Source organism: Ostrea edulis, chromosome 8 (genome assembly GCF_947568905.1).
Source record: "Ostrea edulis chromosome 8, xbOstEdul1.1, whole genome shotgun sequence".
NCBI classification, from domain to species: Eukaryota; Metazoa; Mollusca; class Bivalvia; order Ostreida; family Ostreidae; genus Ostrea; species Ostrea edulis.
Window position 1 is genome coordinate 21,393,895 of NC_079171.1, and position 18,366 is coordinate 21,412,260.

At 35.3% G+C, this 18,366-nt stretch overlaps 1 protein-coding gene across 1 annotated transcript in view; it reads left to right on the top strand.

Annotated features, from left to right (window-relative positions):
- Positions 1-6,797, top strand: part of LOC130049624 (uncharacterized) — a 37,294-nt gene extending 30,497 nt beyond the window's left edge. Inside the window, exon 11 of the mRNA XM_056147487.1 lies at positions 3,333-6,797. Coding sequence (XP_056003462.1) covers positions 3,333-3,643 — 311 coding nt within the window. The 3' untranslated portion in view covers positions 3,644-6,797. The remainder of the gene's footprint in view (positions 1-3,332) is intronic.
- Positions 6,798-18,366: the final 11,569 nt, after the last annotated feature.

Consider the following 18,366-nt stretch of genomic DNA (forward strand, 5'->3'; position numbering starts at 1 on the left):
GGTATTGAAGATGTGCATCTGGGGAAGGATTTTGATTTTCTTCCATTTTTGACAATAATTACAGGTTGTTGAACTTGGTCCATGTTGAGGAAATCTCGATTTTTAAGCTAAGACCCTTTTTTCATATGAAAGTTTGTCAAAGCCTCATGATGGCTGATACTACCTGAAGCAAAGTTATACAAATTATAGCACAAGAAAAACACCCTATGTAAGCAATTCACGGGCGTATTATGTACCGTTTGCGGTACTCTTGTTCATATATATCTCAAATTCTCCGCCTAAATTCTTGAGTAAGTAGCGATTAACGGAACAGCCATGGAAAGCAAAATGTTATGTCATAACGTAAAAGAAAAGAGTGCGCAATTCTGAAAAAATCCAATAGTCCAATGAGTTGATTTTCAATACATATCATAAAAATCAACTTAATAACAAATCATTCAATCTGAACTGGGTTTAAACAAATCAAATTTATCTAATTGTAAAGAGCACAGGTATAGACACTACAGGTGCTATTCGGGCATGTTGTCGTTTCAAGAAATTGAAAGTACAATTACTGAAAGAAGAATTGTTGAAAAATTCTGCACTTGGATTAATTTTTTGTGTTTGTTTGGTGATATTGACCACATATAAGAGGTAAGGTCAACTTATCTGGCATCGAATTAGATGGGAATGGACAACAAAGCTTTGTTTTTATTCGGCACACGTACATGGGGCCGAGTGCAGGAACTGTATGGTAATTTTATCTGTAATGATAATAGTTGGGGTCTTATATCATTCCCTAATAGCGAGCGAAGCTCGATCGCGTCGCAAAGCGACGCGACGAGCTCGCTCCAATGATTACACAATTGAGTAAAGTGATTTGCTCTTCATCAGATAAAAAATGATGGGGATTACCCATAATGCTTCGGGAAAATGTTACCGTCACTGCGGTATACTTCATTGACAACCCTGTAGATAAAACAAATAAATAGTTTGAAAATCACCACAAATGATTTTAAATTCCAGACAAGCTTTTCCATAAGTTCGTAGGTTTTGCTGTGGATAATTGCTTGAATTGAAAGAAAAACAATCGCAAACAATGATGATGTCACAAACCACTGTTTACAGCAACCGCGTTATATTTACCGCGTTAAATGAATTGGCTCATGGGTCATCGCTCGTCTCAACGGTCACACCGTAAACATATTAAAGGGTAATAATAATTGTATTAGTAAGTTGTATGGTATAAGACTCCTACTATTATTTTTATAAAATTACCGGTTGAAGCGTTCCTGTGGGCCTAAATGCAGATGACATGCTCGACAGTGGTCATACGCCTAACAGATTTATAGTGATTCGGTCTTTGCAGTTATAGGCAAATATCATTCAAAGTTCTCTATTGCATTTTATCACAGGATTAAATAGTAAGTGTAGATATATTGCAATGTCGAAAGACAAATTCAGAAAGCTATAACTTTTCAATTCCGAGTCTCGAATCTGTATGGATGATAATGTTTTCAAAATACAAGTAGATATCGTTCAGTCAAAATTTCCAGGTAGTGCAGTTTCACGTTTGCTCATCTTGTGAAGGTGGAGCCACAATAGGGAATCTTTTACGTGAATGAATAGGAAAAAAATTCTAGAACAGCAGAGCCATGGTTTCTGATATTGATATGCAAGCATCACCATGTACTGCATACTGAAGTTTGTTCGAATCATGGTCCCCTGGTAAAGGATTGGACTACACTAGGGGATCAAAGTTTTATATAGGAATATATAAGAAAAATATTTCTCTAAATAACAGTAAGAACATGATTACAACAAGAATTGAAAACGGTACAATATACGCCAGTCGGACAGTGAAATTCAACCTGGAGACAATTTGTGCTCCCTGAATCGATACAACACACATTCTGAATAGAAAAGACTTTAAGTGGGTCACGGTACACCAATATCTGTATCCGTAATGAGATAAAGTCCGAAAAGCTGTTTGACCTATTTTCGCCCAAATGTAGGTGAAGGAAGAACCAATCCAGCTGATTGATTAATTAATGTTTTTCGCCACACTAAACAATTTTTCAGCTATTTAGTGGCGCCCAGTTTTTATTGGTGGAAGAGAGAACCCAGATACAATGTACCCGGGAAGAGACCACCGACCTTCCGAAAGTAAACTGGAAAACTTTCTCACTTACCGGCGCTTGCGGGATTCGAACCCACGCCGACCAGAGGTGAGAGGCCATGTGATTTTGAGGGCGATGCTCTAATCACTCAGCCATGGAGGCCAAAACAGCTGAAATGTAAACCGAACTTGTATTCCTCCAAGCAGAATCCCATGACTAAATGTCAGTGCAATATCTATATTTGTAATGAAAAATGCCCGGAAAACTGTTTGACCCATTTTTTCCAAAAAGTAGGTCAATGATGGACCAATCCAACTGAAATGCAAACTGAACTTTTATTCCTCCGAAAGAAAGCCGTTGATTAAATATCAGTGCACTATCTGTATCAGTAATGAAAAAAAAGCCCGGAAAACTGTTTGGTCTATTTTAGCTTAAAAATAGGTCAAAGATGAACCAATCCAGCTAAAATGCAAACTGAACTTGTATTCCTTCAAGAGAAAGCATGTGATAACTGAATTATATGTCGTGTCACCAACATATTGTCCTTAAAATTGTTATACATATACCCACACGTGTATCTGTTATAGTGTCTGCAAATTTGTTTTTTCTCCCATTATCGTTTTTAGTAATAATTTCTATGGGTAGTAGAAATATGTAGAAAAATAATAGATTTGTGAGGAAAATTGGTGAGTTTAGTACTGGGTTATGTAATTGCAAATTATATATCTTTAAAGGGTTTAATTAAACCGGTAAGAGGAAACACATGCAGGGTTTATTTCCTTTTTTATTTACATAGAATAGTAAAAGTTGAAGATAACGAACAGTGACCAATCTCATAACTTTTATAAATAATACAAAATATAAAGATGGACAATCACGGGCCCCTGTCGAACAGTCCCCCAAAAGTGATAATCTCCCAATTTTTGATAATCCCACTTTTGGCGATTAGGATTAACCTGTTTCACGAGACATGGTTCGATAACTGAATATATAGTGTCTAACTAAAATACTTGGCCTGAATAAGTAGATTATGAAAGCTAAAATTTTGTAATTTCATTCATTGAACGGCCTGTAAGTATTCGTATCTGTTAGTTTCCGTCTGCTTGCACACAGCTGATGTGCATACTAACATTATATCATTGTACGTACTGCAATCAAAGCCTTTTATTTAAATTTGATAATTTTTGGCGTACAACGTGGGATATTGAAATGAGAAAGATGTTACTTTTGTAGAAAAAGAACGCACAAATGCAAATCGTCAAGACCATTCACTTCCGGGTAAAGACCATTCACTTCCGGATTCACATGTGCATTTAGGAAAAAGACCAGCAAACCTAGAGACACAGGAAATTGGATTATATGAAATCATGGACAGTGGTAATGAAGAAAACAACACATACGAGAATGATGTAAATGCAAAAAGTGTTGCCCCAGTCACAAATACCAGCAATGATGCATCAGAAGAAAATGGAAATGTGTATCTGGTAATCAATGAAAGCCAACTAAACACTTCTCATTATGATGAACTTCATGTTCAGAATTAAATTGTTAGGTCAGCTGAGCCGAATGTTCAGTTGAGCTTTTCTGATAAAAATCTGTCTGTTGTCTGTCGTTGGCGTCATCGTTGTAAACTTTTTATATCTTCATCTTCTCCAGAACCACTAGGTCATTTTTTTTCAATCAAACTTGGTACAGATTTTCCTTAGGTAAAGGATATTCAGGTTTGTTCAAATAAAGGGCGATGTCCCCTTCAAAGGGGGGATAATCACGAAAATGCAAAAATAAGATGGGACATTTGAAAATCTTCTCAAGAACCACTGGTCCAGCAGAGTTCAAATTTACATGAAAATTTCCTGACAAAGTGCAGATTGAAGTTTGTTGAAATCATATCCCGGGGATTTGGGTGGGGCCATTATAGGAGATCAAAGTTTTACATGTGAAAATATAGGATATTTTTTTTCTTCTCAAGAACCAATGGATCAAAAGACTTCAAATTTACATGGAAGCTTTTTGCCATAGGACAGATTCAGGTTTGTTAAAATCATAGCCCCCGAGAGTGGGGTGGGGCCGTAATAGGGGATCATAGTTTTACATTTAAGTATACTGAAGAAATCATTTAAAATCTCTCTCAAGAACCACAGGGGGAGAAAAAAAATCAAGTTTACATGATTGATTGTTTCATGTTTTCCACCACACTCAACAATTTTTCAGTTATCTGTTGGTGCCCAGTTTTTATTGGTGGAAGAGAGAACCCAGATATAATGTACTTGGGAAGAAACTACCGACCTTCCGAAAGTAAACTGGGAAACTTTCGCACTTACCGGCGCGAGTGGGATTCGAACCCGTGCCGACAGAGGTGAGAGGCCGTGTGATTTTGAGCGCGATGCTCTAACCACTCAGCCACGGGGCCCCCTAAGTTTACAAGAAAGCTTCTTGATTTACAGTAGTGTAAATTCAAGTTTATTAAAAGCATGGCTTCTGGGAGTAGGGTGGGGCCACAATAGAGGATAAAAGGGTAATACATAGGAAACATCTTTTTAAATATCCCTTGGACTATTTAAGTTAGGGCTGTATTATTCTGTATATGTATTCTTTACGGAACGATTTTCCATGTGATGCAGTGGTGTAAGATCTTGTGACATTGACCTGGAAGTTTGTCATTTTTAAAATAAACATCTGGTCTATTCAATATGCCCTGAACGATTAAAGAAGATCTTTCATATATTGTATCTTTATTTTTTATGACAAAACCTTTTAATTCATATAAACACCTTTTGACCTTGAATTTGGAAAAAACTCACCTATTCATTAACTATATATATTTCAAAATCTTTCATTTTATACTATGACCTTATGACGAAGTCTGATAAATATCTTTGTCCCAATATATTTATCAGGCTACGTCATAAGGTCAAAGGACATAGTATAAAATGAAAGGTTTTGAAATATATATGATCCTATCAAGGCAGGGCTTTCATTTTTGTATATAGATTTTTGATGACAAGACCTGATGATACAATTGTATTTGATTTGGTGACCTTGACCTACTTCTTAAAAAATTTGCCCTAATCAATATCTCCTGAACTATTTATAGTAAAGCTTTTATATTTTGTATATAGTTTTTTTATGGCAAAACCTTATACTTTGGTGTTTAGCCTTGTGAACTTGACTAGGATATTTGACCTACTTCTGATAAAAATCTGTTTTATTCAGTATCTCCTGAACTATTTAAGATAAAATTTTGTATACACATATAGATTTATTATGGCAAAATCTTTCATATCATACCATGACCTATGACCCTGTGACCTTGCTCTTATCCAGAACAGCAAGGTCATGTCAATCATATTCGTGTTGAGGCATCGATCTTTGTGTTAATTCATTTTCAGTTAGTTTGTAATCCTTTAGGGCTAGGTTGGGACAACAATGTAGGCTCAAAACTTTTTACTACCTTTCTTCAGATTACCAGCTCCCTGTATCAAATTGTATTTGTTTTTTATTCGTATTATTGTTGTTGTTAACCGTCTAAACACATGTACAAATAAGAATAGCAAACTCATATAGCGATACATACATTGTTAAGACAGAGAGAGAGAGAGAGAGAGAGAGAGAGAGAGAGAGAGAGAGAGAGATGGAATGATTACGTCTCATTTGTTCTATTGAGCATCAAAATTTTCATTATCACCATTTTTATGTTTCATAAAAGCTTCTAAATAGGATATTGCCAAACTAATGCTCAATGATTTCTCAGTACATCTTGCTGTATAAATATAGTATTTCAACCAAAGGAAAAGAGTATTTTGTATATGCATATAATATATTTTTGGTACAAATTGTTAAGAATCGATTCTATTTTCTAAGTGAAGTTGAAACTCATGAACAGCATCACGTGTCCACAGCATATATTCTATTGTTTATCCTATTTGTGACAAAAACTACACATCTTAGAACTTACATGTTTTTAATTTTGGATAGAAACGAGTTTGTTCTGTTAATGATTCTGTATTGAAACCAATAGTGTTTGCAGTTTGATTTCTTTTCACAGGTAATTTCTGGATATTTTCCATTCTCTGTTATTTACTGTATACAGGGTAATATTCGCCCCCGTTTTATTTTCGTCCGTTTCGCCCACGTTGTCACTGGGCAAATTTAAGCGTTGGCGAAACTGTTTTCTCTCATATCTCTTTTAACACAACTATGTCTGGGCGAATTTAAAATGGGGCGAAACTGCCTGCAGGTGTAGAAAGGCGAAATAACACGGGGCAAAAATAACCCTGAATACAGTATATCTAACAGCTCACTCCATCATATTGTATCTGTTGTCACTGAAGATTTCTTGTTTAAAAGATGCAAACGAAGTTTGTTTTTTTTTTTTTTTTTTTTTTTTTTTTTTTTTTTTTACATTTCAATACTTTGTATATTTTTCTTTAATAAATGGATTTGGTAAACTGTCAGAGTTACTGTCTGTCACTTACTTTTTAATCCAAGTCTTTACAGCATGAATGAGGACCTGAATCACTTATTTTAGAAAGGTCCCAAAGTCGAAGAACCTCGGGCTTTCAATTAGCGACAAACCTTCATCTCTATTATGAATTCTGTCAAAAGGTATGCCAGACGATGTGCTAAATATAGAAAGAAGAGCTTGATACCTTGTCAGGATGGATAAAGAGCGTAAGAGGAATATCAAAATCATGTATTTCACACATCAAAAAGCGCATACCATCTATCCTTCTGTGTTTAGTATATCAGAAGTGATACAAAAATCATATAAGGTACATGTATATGAGGAATATGTTTTGGTTCAAGTTAAGAAAGTTTGTAACGACATTCTCTTTGTTTGTAAGACTCGTTATTACAACCGTATTTTAAACGAATTTGGCATTAATTCCATTCCACATTTGGTAATCGTACTTATATTCCAACTGCCCTTTCAAGGAATGAAGTTCTTCAAAATCATGCTCAGTTTTAGACACATTTAATATCCCCGTCAGTGAGAGGAGTGAATATCAGTGACTGTACCTATACTGGATTCCTAATCTTCACAAAAACATAACAAAGATACATTGCTGGATCCAGTAAGTGTTCTACTAACCGCATATCTCCTTACGAAAATATTGACAACTGTGAAGGAGAAACTTCAAACGTACTGTGGGACTACACATGTCAGAAGTGGTGTAAATTAAATGTGGATTCTAAAGATTCTAAACACTTTTAGTATATTTGAAATCGCATTTTTCTTCTTAAATCAACAACATCAAAACGTTTGACTGTTTCAACACTCTACATGACCATTCCTTATTATAAATTAAAGACTACGCTTTTTGACAGCATAGATAGATGCTTTAACAAAAATAGAAAAAGGAAATAATCATATCTAGTGATAGTCATTCAAAGAATCTAAGAATCTAAACACCACTCTGATTATACGTACAAGTACTCTGCAGTTGATATTAAAAAGGTGACGGAGATCCTCATTTACAATATCTTCGTAGTCTTAGGATACCAGGTCTACCAACAATCTGTTGGAATTCCATGGGCACGAACTGTGCTATTTTGTAAACTGACTTTTTATATTCTTGTGAAGCAGACTTTCTTCTAACTGAGAGGCCTTCAACTCGACATTTAGATATATCGACATTTTATCTATGAGCAATAATCATTTTCATATGTCGATTCCATATATCCCAGTAAACTCAAAATGAAATACACCACAGAGTATTCCACATCTGCTTCATACATACATGTAGATATTTTATTGAACATAAATATGAACGGCAAACTAACAACTCAACAAACCGAATGACCAGCTTCTCCATCGTCAATTTATCCAGCAATATTCAAATGTCACTTGTATATGGTGTTTGTCTTTCAAATGATTCGATACACACGAGCTTGTTTTGCGTATGATTAATTTTTCAATCGAGACAGGATACTGATCAAAATTGTACGGTCGTTGTAACGATGTAGATTGCCTAAACAACTTGTCATTAGGTCAAATGCTGTCTGAGGTGTTTCATATCAGTGATAGTCCGTTCTTTACAAACCGATTTTGACTACGGATAAATCCATTTTCCTGATCAAGATATAGGGCTCACGGCGGGTGTGACCGGTCGACAGGGGATGTTTACTCCTCCTAGGCACCTGGCCCCACCTCTGGTGTATCCGTGTTTGCCCATCTCTTTAATTTGTATTGCTTGTAGGAGTTATGAGATTGATAACTGTTCGTTATCTTTACCTTTCATTCAAATATCTTTAGTTATCATTGAGCTTTCGTTTCGTAACTGGAAGGTCATGAGTTCGATCCCCGCTCGTGTCACGACCGCGTCAAACCTAAGACGTTAAAATAGGCAGTGATTGTTCGTTCACCAAACGCTCGGCATTTAGAAGTGAAAAGCATGGGTCTTTCGGATATGACCTTTAAAACGGAGGTCTCGTGTCGCGACAAGAGTTGGCACGATAAATAACCCTCACTGCTACGGTCCTGAGCACTAAGCATTTGTCTAAAAAAAATTGTACTTCACCTAAAGCTGGTGACGTCTTAATATGAGTGAAAAATTTTCAGCAGGACGTAAAAGAAAAACCAATCAATCTTATTGTAGACACTGACTTGATTATGATTTGGAGCATAATGGTGTTGAGAAAATGTAGAGTTGAAGGTTAGATCAAAACAGAACAAGGTTTGATTATGGTCTAAAAGGATATGGGGATTGGAGGAGGGTAGTTGTTTTTAATAATTAGTATCATTATTATGCACACTGTAGACAAGAAACATATATGTGTGTGATACATGCACAAGTGCTACTTGATGGCATGGTATTTGATTACTTATAGTATAAAGTTTTGATTCTTTTTATAAAGTACATGTACTCAAAGAAATAATAATATACTATTTCATTTTTTATGATCAAATTTGGATCTGAGCACATGAAAAGGCCGGATGAATTTTTTTGTTTATATAGAGTCACACCTTTTGAAAAACGAATGTTATGTGGAGCAGTGTCAATGGTTCTTTCATGGTTCTTTCGGATTTCCATGAAAACTTACCTCCCAAACCGTGGAACGCTCTGGGGATTTTAATCATATCTGTGCATTTGTAAGTCTTTCCACAACCGGCTTGGCCAGTTATATTGACAATATGGTATCTAAGGCCAGGTTCAACGCCTTTACTTGGTCTTCGTCCATGTTTATAATTAATCATTTTTTATGATATTATCTTGCCTTTTTTCGTGAAGCAAAGTGTTGATGGTATTTGCATGAAAGACCTTGTATCAGGGTAATTGGCTGCGACAATATATTTTCATCTATTTGAGTCGTAGAAATAATTAATTTCGTATTTCAAAATGTGATAAATTAATAAGTTTATATCAAAACTAAACTTTCAGTAGCTGATGCATATAGCTATCAAGTTTTTTTCATATCATTCAACGTGATGAACAGAATATCAAGAAATTCATTTTTTAACCCCCCCCCTTTTTTTTTGATTGAGCAATATTTAGCAACTTTAACTTTGACAAAATAATGGGTTCAACTTTGTGTATTAATAATGAAGATTATATTAATCGACAGAGAAGTGCATTTTGAATGTGAGTGCGATTAATCCTACACAATGAGTAATGTAAAAGTCTAAAAGAATTAATCAGATAACATGGAAAGTTGTTTTACCATTATCAATCTAACAGGCAGTAAAATCATTTAATCTATCTATTTAGCAAGGAAAACTAACTTGACATTTTATTCACTACATGTACCTATTTCCTAATTTCTATATTGTTACACACGAGGTACACGTCTATCAGGTGACGCTTGCTTGGTCGCGACCCAAGGAAAAATGTGTATTAAAAAGACCCGCAACTCTAAAATAATGATATTTGATTTCATTTACAACTGCAAGTTGGAAAAGCTTGAACTGCGTGACTGGTTGTTTTCATACTAAAATTAAGTTACTGTCGAGTTCAAAAAATTTATCATTAAAGTGGACAATGAATGCAGCCACTTTAACATTGAATGGATGGCGATTCACGATATTTAGGGTTCGCTTTAATTTGACGCTGTAACAAATCACTTGACGCTACTACTATTATTGCCAATAGTTTGATTTCCCGGTTGTGGACACGTAGGTACATGTATATTTATTTTTGAATTTGGAAGGTCCACGCAACTACTATAGAATACACAGAAACCGCACTTTCAAAGCCACCGACTTTTTTTTAGGCTCACGCTTTCATTCTGCGTGACACCGTGTTTTTGACCTGTATCGTATGTTATGATCAGTGATATACTGTATGCGTGTAGGAATTTTTGAATAGTGTGAAATATATTTGTTGACATTAGTTTGTATTTCTAGTGATATTTTGGGCGTTTTCTATTGTACATACTCCATTGTCCGACGGTAGAAAGGTCAATTTTACAGGAATTATGCATTTAAACGCGTAATATGTAAACATTCTACGAATTATTTGTTGCTAGCGCTGAACCTTACATCTGTTTGTAAAGAAGTGGTAAGGTCTACAGCACTTTGAGCCGAGTTACAAAATTTAGGTTGCACTAAAATGTATCTGGCAATGTCCAAGAAATCGGACCATTATTTACAATGTAGTGTTTTTTTGTATTTGTCTTTCAAATAGTGAATTGTGTTTATTGACTAGTGCGTTTGATGAGAAGAAAGTACGTGTAATCTTAATTATGCCCTTAATTTGTTGAACTGAACAGAAACTACCTTTAAATATACATTCGCAGTAAATCTGAAATTCTGAACAACCGTTTTTGGTCAACTATTCGGCATAACAATTGCACTTATAAAATCTTTGTTATCAAGATTCCGATGATAAGATTTGATCTAATTATTCATTTCTTCCCGTTGGGATCCGGGTTTGAATAGGTCCTCAGTACCTCTTGCTTGTCGTAAGAGGCGACTAAATGGGGCGGACCGCTCGGATGAGACCGCAAAAACCGAGGTCCCATGTCACAGCAGGTGTGGCAATATAAAGACCCCTCCCTGATCAAAGGCCGAAAGTGCCGATCATAGGTCTAAATTTTGCAGCTCTTCACTGCTAATAGTGACGTCTCCATATGAGTGAAATTTTCTCGAGAGGGACGTTAAACAATATACAATCAATCATTCGCTGATGCTGAAAATAGCAAAACATGTATTTGATTTTCTTAGACGGTATATTAGTAATTAATATGTCGAAAACGTCATCGTTGTACACAAACATCAGAAGTCATTGTACTTTGGGCGATTGGTATCTTTATGTTGGTGATTCAATTCTGGGTTTCTTTATTTCAGTGATTCATTTCTGAAATTCCTCCATGTAAATAATATCCAGATGAACATTCAGGATTTTGCTCAATATTGTCCAGGTGTATATACCTATATATATGGGAATTAGTGCTTTTGAAATTTGAATTAGAATACATATGCAAATTTCATCATCTGTTTGAGTTAGATTGGGCATTAATATTGTTGTTTGCAAAACTGGTTAGAATTTCTTTGATGTCATCCTTTGTTATCCAAGATTCATTATCCAGCTGTCAGTCAGCCATTAGTAACCCTCTGCTGTGTCCAGTAAGTCAAAATAATGGGACACCGTCCAATAAGTAATATATAAGTGCGGTACAATAGTGGGAATACTGCCTCTGTAGCAACAGAAGATTAACAGAAATGTCTTATAGGTTTTACTTTTAAGTGGCGTGTTGATTTGGGGTAGCGAAAATTGTTATAAACAGTTATCAAGTTTAATAAAATAAATCTTCAAAAATTTTGACTTAGAGAATGTTGGGATATATATTTAATAGTACAAAATGGAACAGTTGAACGCAGTATTTCGTTTCACAATAACCCACAATTACAGATAACTAATGCTAATGTAACGGTTCCATGCTTAGTGAGTCAGTATGTTTGGTTGATCCAATTATATTTTCAAAGTAATTATCATTATTCAATACAAGTAGAATCCATCATCTGAATAATAACCCGGTCTGTTACTCTATAAAGGGCTCATATGTCGATTTCTTTTAAACAGATCATCTTATTCTGAATCCGAATTTGTTCTCAATATTTTAAATTTTTACATGTGCGCCCAATACATAATTATGTTCACTCCTCATTAAGACGACGGGGTTGACAATGGTTTCTCGAGGGGTGAACATTTTCAATGTTACCCTCAACTACATACAATATTTGTTTTATTATACTGAATGTTATATAAACATCAAAGCAGAAAGACTTACGTCTGTTGACATTTGATCAATCACTGTCTTGCGATATTTTGTATATCGATGCGGGTATTCGTGTTTATTACAAACGCTCAAACGCCGTTGTCTAACAATCTACGGCGAACCATACGCGCATTAATTTGACGCATGTGATAACTTTTTATAATGTCAAGTACTGTTACCCATTGCAAGATACTATCACCCTGGGCCGCGTGTTTCTGTTTTCAGAGGGTAACAATATGTTGTTTTTTTTATATGCTTCTCGACTAATCAGATTCGAGTATTTTACATGAAAATATAATAAACTAAATTGTCATATCATATTATAACGTTTTTCCATTATGCGAAATTATCTGCTGTCTGCAGATCTTTGCATACTGATTTCAATTATGGATTGATCAAGATAAAAGGTTCACGGCACTACGTATAACTCCGTTTACCTGATATGGAACTCACTGCAAATGTAATCAGTCTATAGGGGATCCTTACTCCTCCTAAGCACCTGACACCACCTTTGGTATGTCCAGGAGTCTGTGTTTACTTGACTCTTAATTTTGTATTCTTTATAGGAGTTATGATTGATCACTGTTTGCTATCTTTATTTGTTGATTTATAATTTGTATATTGTGATTATCCGCGCTTGCGCGGTTGTTAACCTAGTAACTCACATAGATAATATTTCAATCTCTTCTGGGAAAATGCCATTGGATATGCAAATAGCCATATGTGTTTGTAAATAACAAGTACATTAGATGTAGCGAACCACCCGCAATACTACTGAGCATGATGACATAAATCATGTCTGGTTATATAAAGAAAACGAAGTATATTGTTAACTTTTATGCTCTCACCAGATTGAAAACTGTCTACAGCAACATCGATATATTCATTGCTATTGCAATGAACCTTATTACGTGTTTCTAAGCTTTCTAAGATACATTGGGTGTTTTTTCCAAAGATGAATAGAGAGTTTGTTATCAACAAGCCATTATACACACTGGTCTGAAACAGCGCTTATTATCTTTGATATTATAATTGTTTAAAGACATCTCTGATGCAATTTTGAAGTAGGGTACAATTTGCTTTTGTTCTGAAGCGACTTTCCGGTTTTTTCTGGATACACATATTGAAAGAGCAAACCTAACTTTCATTCCCATATTCCAGCAATGGCTTTCACACAGTGGACGTGCATTCTCTTATTGACTGGACTTGGTCATTGCTATAGTATGTATAACTATGATTTTCCTTCTTGTTTTCAATATTACTGAGCGTTCACTCACTATCTCTCTCTCTCTCTCTCTCTCTCTCTCTCTCTCTCTCTCTCTCTCTCTCCTCTCTCTCTCTCTCTCTCTCTTTCTCTCTCTATCTGTGTGTGTGTGTCTCTCTCTCTCTCTCTCTCTCTCTGTGTGTCTGTCTCTGTCTCTCTCTCTCTCTCTCTCTCTCTCTCTCTCTCTCTCTCTCTCTCTCTCTCTGTGTGTGTGTGTGTGTGTGTGTGTGTTTGTGTGTGTGTGTGTGTGTGTGTGTGTGTGTGTGTGTGTCAGGATTTGCGATATAGACTACTTCTTTTTCAGAACCCCTACCTCTGGCTATGTTATTGGTAATGAAACTTTAATCAAACATGGTTGTATTTTACCTTGAACATACATGATTTCGATACAAGTATGTTTTACATTAAGAATCAGGATTTTTCTCTACAGATACCCCAAAACTTACATTCTTGAACACTCAGATTTTACGATGAAATGCTCCGAAGTTTGTTTTAAAAGTATGTTTCAATTCCTCAGTGACAATATCACGGTATACTAAATATAATAATCAGGCTAAGCTTTATTTTTGCCGTACCGTTTCAGTAGGGATCTTTCTCTTTTGATCCCCGACTGTGAACTGTCGAAATATCGCTTATCACCGCCCTATATACTGATGTGCACCCAAACTAACCTCGGGCGCTTTCGTAATGTACATCAATAAAGCCCGGTTTACGTAATTTAGGTAGACACTTTCCGAGCCCGACTTTTCCGAGGCTGACCGATAATTATCACAGCACACATAGAGCTATTGTTTTCTCTATCTACCTCTTTTCAGTTTAGGGGTAGTTGGTTACATCAAACTTTTATTTAATGGCTCGTTAAAGCACCTCAAATCAAGTATGACTCATTATATTAGAGACCTGGTATCACTCTTTCTATAGTGAAACCAGTCATCATAAGAGATGTTTTATAGCTATTAAATAAACTATTAGTGTAATAAACAGCCTAAAGCTTAGACCCTTTATTCATACGACGTAAAACATGGTGTATCACAGCTTGATGACGGCTGATAATACCTTAGTAAACTGTCACTGTTCATGGTGTTTTTTATCTTGTTTTCAAATAGAAAACTAACTCCTCAAAAGAAACATCCTGCATACATTTTGATGGATGTATTATGTACAGTTTCCTGTAGCTTTGGTTACCATTGTTTACATCTGATTTACAGTTATATGTAGGTACCAGTTGCTTTTGTTCTGAAGCGTCTTTATATTTTATTCCGGATACACATATTGAAAGACCAAACCTTAATTTCACTTCCGTGTTCTAGTAATGACTTTTACACAGTGAACGTGCATTCTACTATTGTATGGACTGGGGCATTGCTATACATATATATAACTATGAATTCCCATTTTGTTTTCAATATTACCTAGTGTTTTTTCTCTGTGTCTGAATTTGTGATGGACACTGTGATCCTATTTCCCAACACCTCTAGCCTCTAGTTATGTTAATGATAATCAAACGTTGGTTCCTAACTTTAATCAAACATGTATATAATTTATATTGAGCAAATACGATTTCGACACAAGTATGTACTGAATTAAAATTCAAAATTGATACTCAGATATCCCCAAAATTCCTTTGTTCAACGCCACCGAGATTTTACGCTGAAGTACATGGGTGCATTTTACAAGGAATTTAATTCACATTAATTCCCTTTGATATTTGGAGAAAACAATTACAGATTGTCGAATTAAGTCAATATTGGGGAAATATTTTAGACACAGAGCTCTGTTTTTGTCTATATAATTGCTGTAATAGTTTTTAAGCTATAGCCTTTATTCACACGTTGCAAAAGTAAGTATGAGGCAGCTTGATGTTAACTGATACTATGTAAGTGAATTTCGACAACGCGTGGATTGTTGTCATGTTTGCTAATCAATAACATAGAAAACAAACGCCTCAAACCACTTTAATACGATTTTTACGGGCGTATTATGTACCGTTCCTTTTAGCTCTTTTTACCCTTGTTTACAACTGATTCATAGTTATTTTAATGACATTTTGTCAAATCTCTGTAAATCTGTTTGTGGTACACTGTCTTTACTTTCGTTCTGAAGCGTATTACATCTTCTTCTTTCATATCGGATACGCATATTTAAAGTGCAAAACTGAAATGTACTTCTGTGTTATAGCAATGGCTTTCACATATTCTATTAGAAACCTCTCCTTACTACCCCTTTGCTGCACTGCAATTATCCAGATACTTTACAGCTAACAAAATACGGAGGGAGAAATATGCGTCTCTTCATTTTTCAAGCATATCGAGTTTTTCAATGCACTTGCCCTGTACAGTGTGTAGATGATGTACACAAAAAGTGTTCACCTTTGTACTTGACTAAGGAGAGATGCACAATTTGTTGTTCGGTGTAGACAAATCAAGCGCGCCCATTGCTGTAGGAATATCCTTTTCGTATTCATAATCACAAAACAACGTATCGTAAAACTCATTTGAACTTGACATTGTGAGTACATATATGGATAAGGATTTAAGATGTTAACTAACAGATATTTAATTCATTCGAGCGAATGTACTGCAATATATGTTGAACATTTTGTTGCTGTAACTTTTTATTGTTTTTTTTTAAACCTCCATCCACCTAAAACAAGAGGTACTGTGAGCAATGCACACTAAGAATACCAACCACAATCTATCAAAGGGTGTTATTAATAGGTATAAATTACCTCGTTCCTGAGTGTAAAAAAGAAAGGGCATGAGAAAACATTGGATGGTCTCTTCTCTAGGATTGCGTTTGGGTTTTTTTATCCCAAAGTCGACAGGGAACATCTTCGTCCCATTTGTATGATATGGTGACTGTAGGTGGAAAGAATAACGCCTTAGAACCCGGAGTCAACAATGGACAACCCAATTTCAGTATACCCCCCCCCCCCCAACTTATAAAAAGCATGCATGTTGAAGAAAGAATAAGGCAACAACAATATGTGCCGTCATGCAGACGCGATTCAATACACACTTCCTTAGTCGATCGATATTTTAATACTCCACTCGTGCAATGTATTGTTTGTTGTGAATGCATTTTGTAAAGGGGCTCTGCATAAGGTTTAAGAATTTGTTCATGTCGTTCTCTAAAGCTGTCAAAATCTGATACAATCTTCAGGAGTTATGGAATTTTAAACGAAATAAGATACAGGTGTAGGTAATTCAAGGGGGCAAAACAAATTCTTTCTATTATTCATGGCTATTGAAAATATCCAGAACACTGACATTGTTTCTGAAAATTGTGTTTGATGTATTGAAGTTGTACGTTTCATACAATTACAAGAGTAGTATCGTAAGGAGATTGTTTTTGTTTTCTCCAACAATGAAGGATTACAATGTATCCTAAAAATAAGATTCAAAAACTTCTACGTGAGAAGAAAAAATCTCTCGCTGTGACCTTCAATTCGACTTTTAGATATATCGATGACGTTTTGTCTATTAACAATGATAGCTTTCATTCATATGTCGATTTAATATATCCCTGTGAGCTCGAAATAAAGGATACCACAGGGTCGTCCACTTCGTGTCACACCTGCTGTAAAAACAGGGTCTCAGTTTTTTGTGGTTGTTTGTGGTCCAATCTAAAAGACCGCCCCATATAGTCGCCTCTTACTACAAGCAATGGGTACTGAGGACCTTTAAAAGTTTCGAATATACATTTCTAGCTTAACATTCTAGGGAAAAATACATTGCGTAACAACATTTACAGTCATTGGCGTTCTTTTAGGGCATGACAACCGGTTTGCGTTAAACCGTACATGTAAATATCAAAATTTAAGAAAAATGCGTGGGTGTATTCTATAGTGTTGATGTAGAAGAGTAGGAAGTTTACAAAAGTAGAATTCATCAATTTTTATTGTGAGTAAATGCAACACGACATTTTCTGCAATTGATCAACCATTACTTACTGTCAACAATATAACATATGGTCAGCATCGTTGAAACAACTTTTGTCAATCTACAAGCAATAGTTTTGATTTTAATTCGTTATCGGAAATCCGGTTGATTGATTTGAATGTTATCGGAATCTCCGGTTTTGGTTATCGATAATTAGGTTGATATTAATGTAAAGGATAGTAAAAATCACACGAATTACTCAGTATTGGCCATATAATGAGTTGTATATGAAATAACATAAGGTGGAAAAGACTTCTCCTCTAATAAAAAGTGTAATTAATTGCCTTTTTTGCTTTTATAAACAAGTTGTATGATCTCTTCATCGGGCTTTGTTCATTTTCTATGAATATTACATTAAAGTTAGATTAAAAATCATAATAGAGACATAGACTACTCTGCATGCGCGTAGCTGCCTATAAGCAAGTACGCAACTGCGTTCACAACATTTTAGAAGAGAGACATACTTTGCCGTTAAAATAGTTATGCCTGAAAATAACTGCATTATATAACCCCGGTTTATGATTCAATCAGCATCATAATGTCCATTCAATCAATTTCAAATCATTAACATCATGCTGAATATCATTTTAATGTATATCTTACAGTTATATACATGTAGTAGACGATTAAGATATTCTTTGTTCTTGGCACACTGACTTTAACTTCAGATAACTCCGTTTACCTGTTTAAGATATAGGACTCACGGCGGATGTGACCGGTCGATAGGGGATGTTTACTCCTCCTATCTATAGGCACCTGATCAGGCCTCTGGTATATCAAATGGTCTGTGTTTATCCAAATCTTAATTTTGTATTCATTATAGGAGTTATGAAATTGATCACTG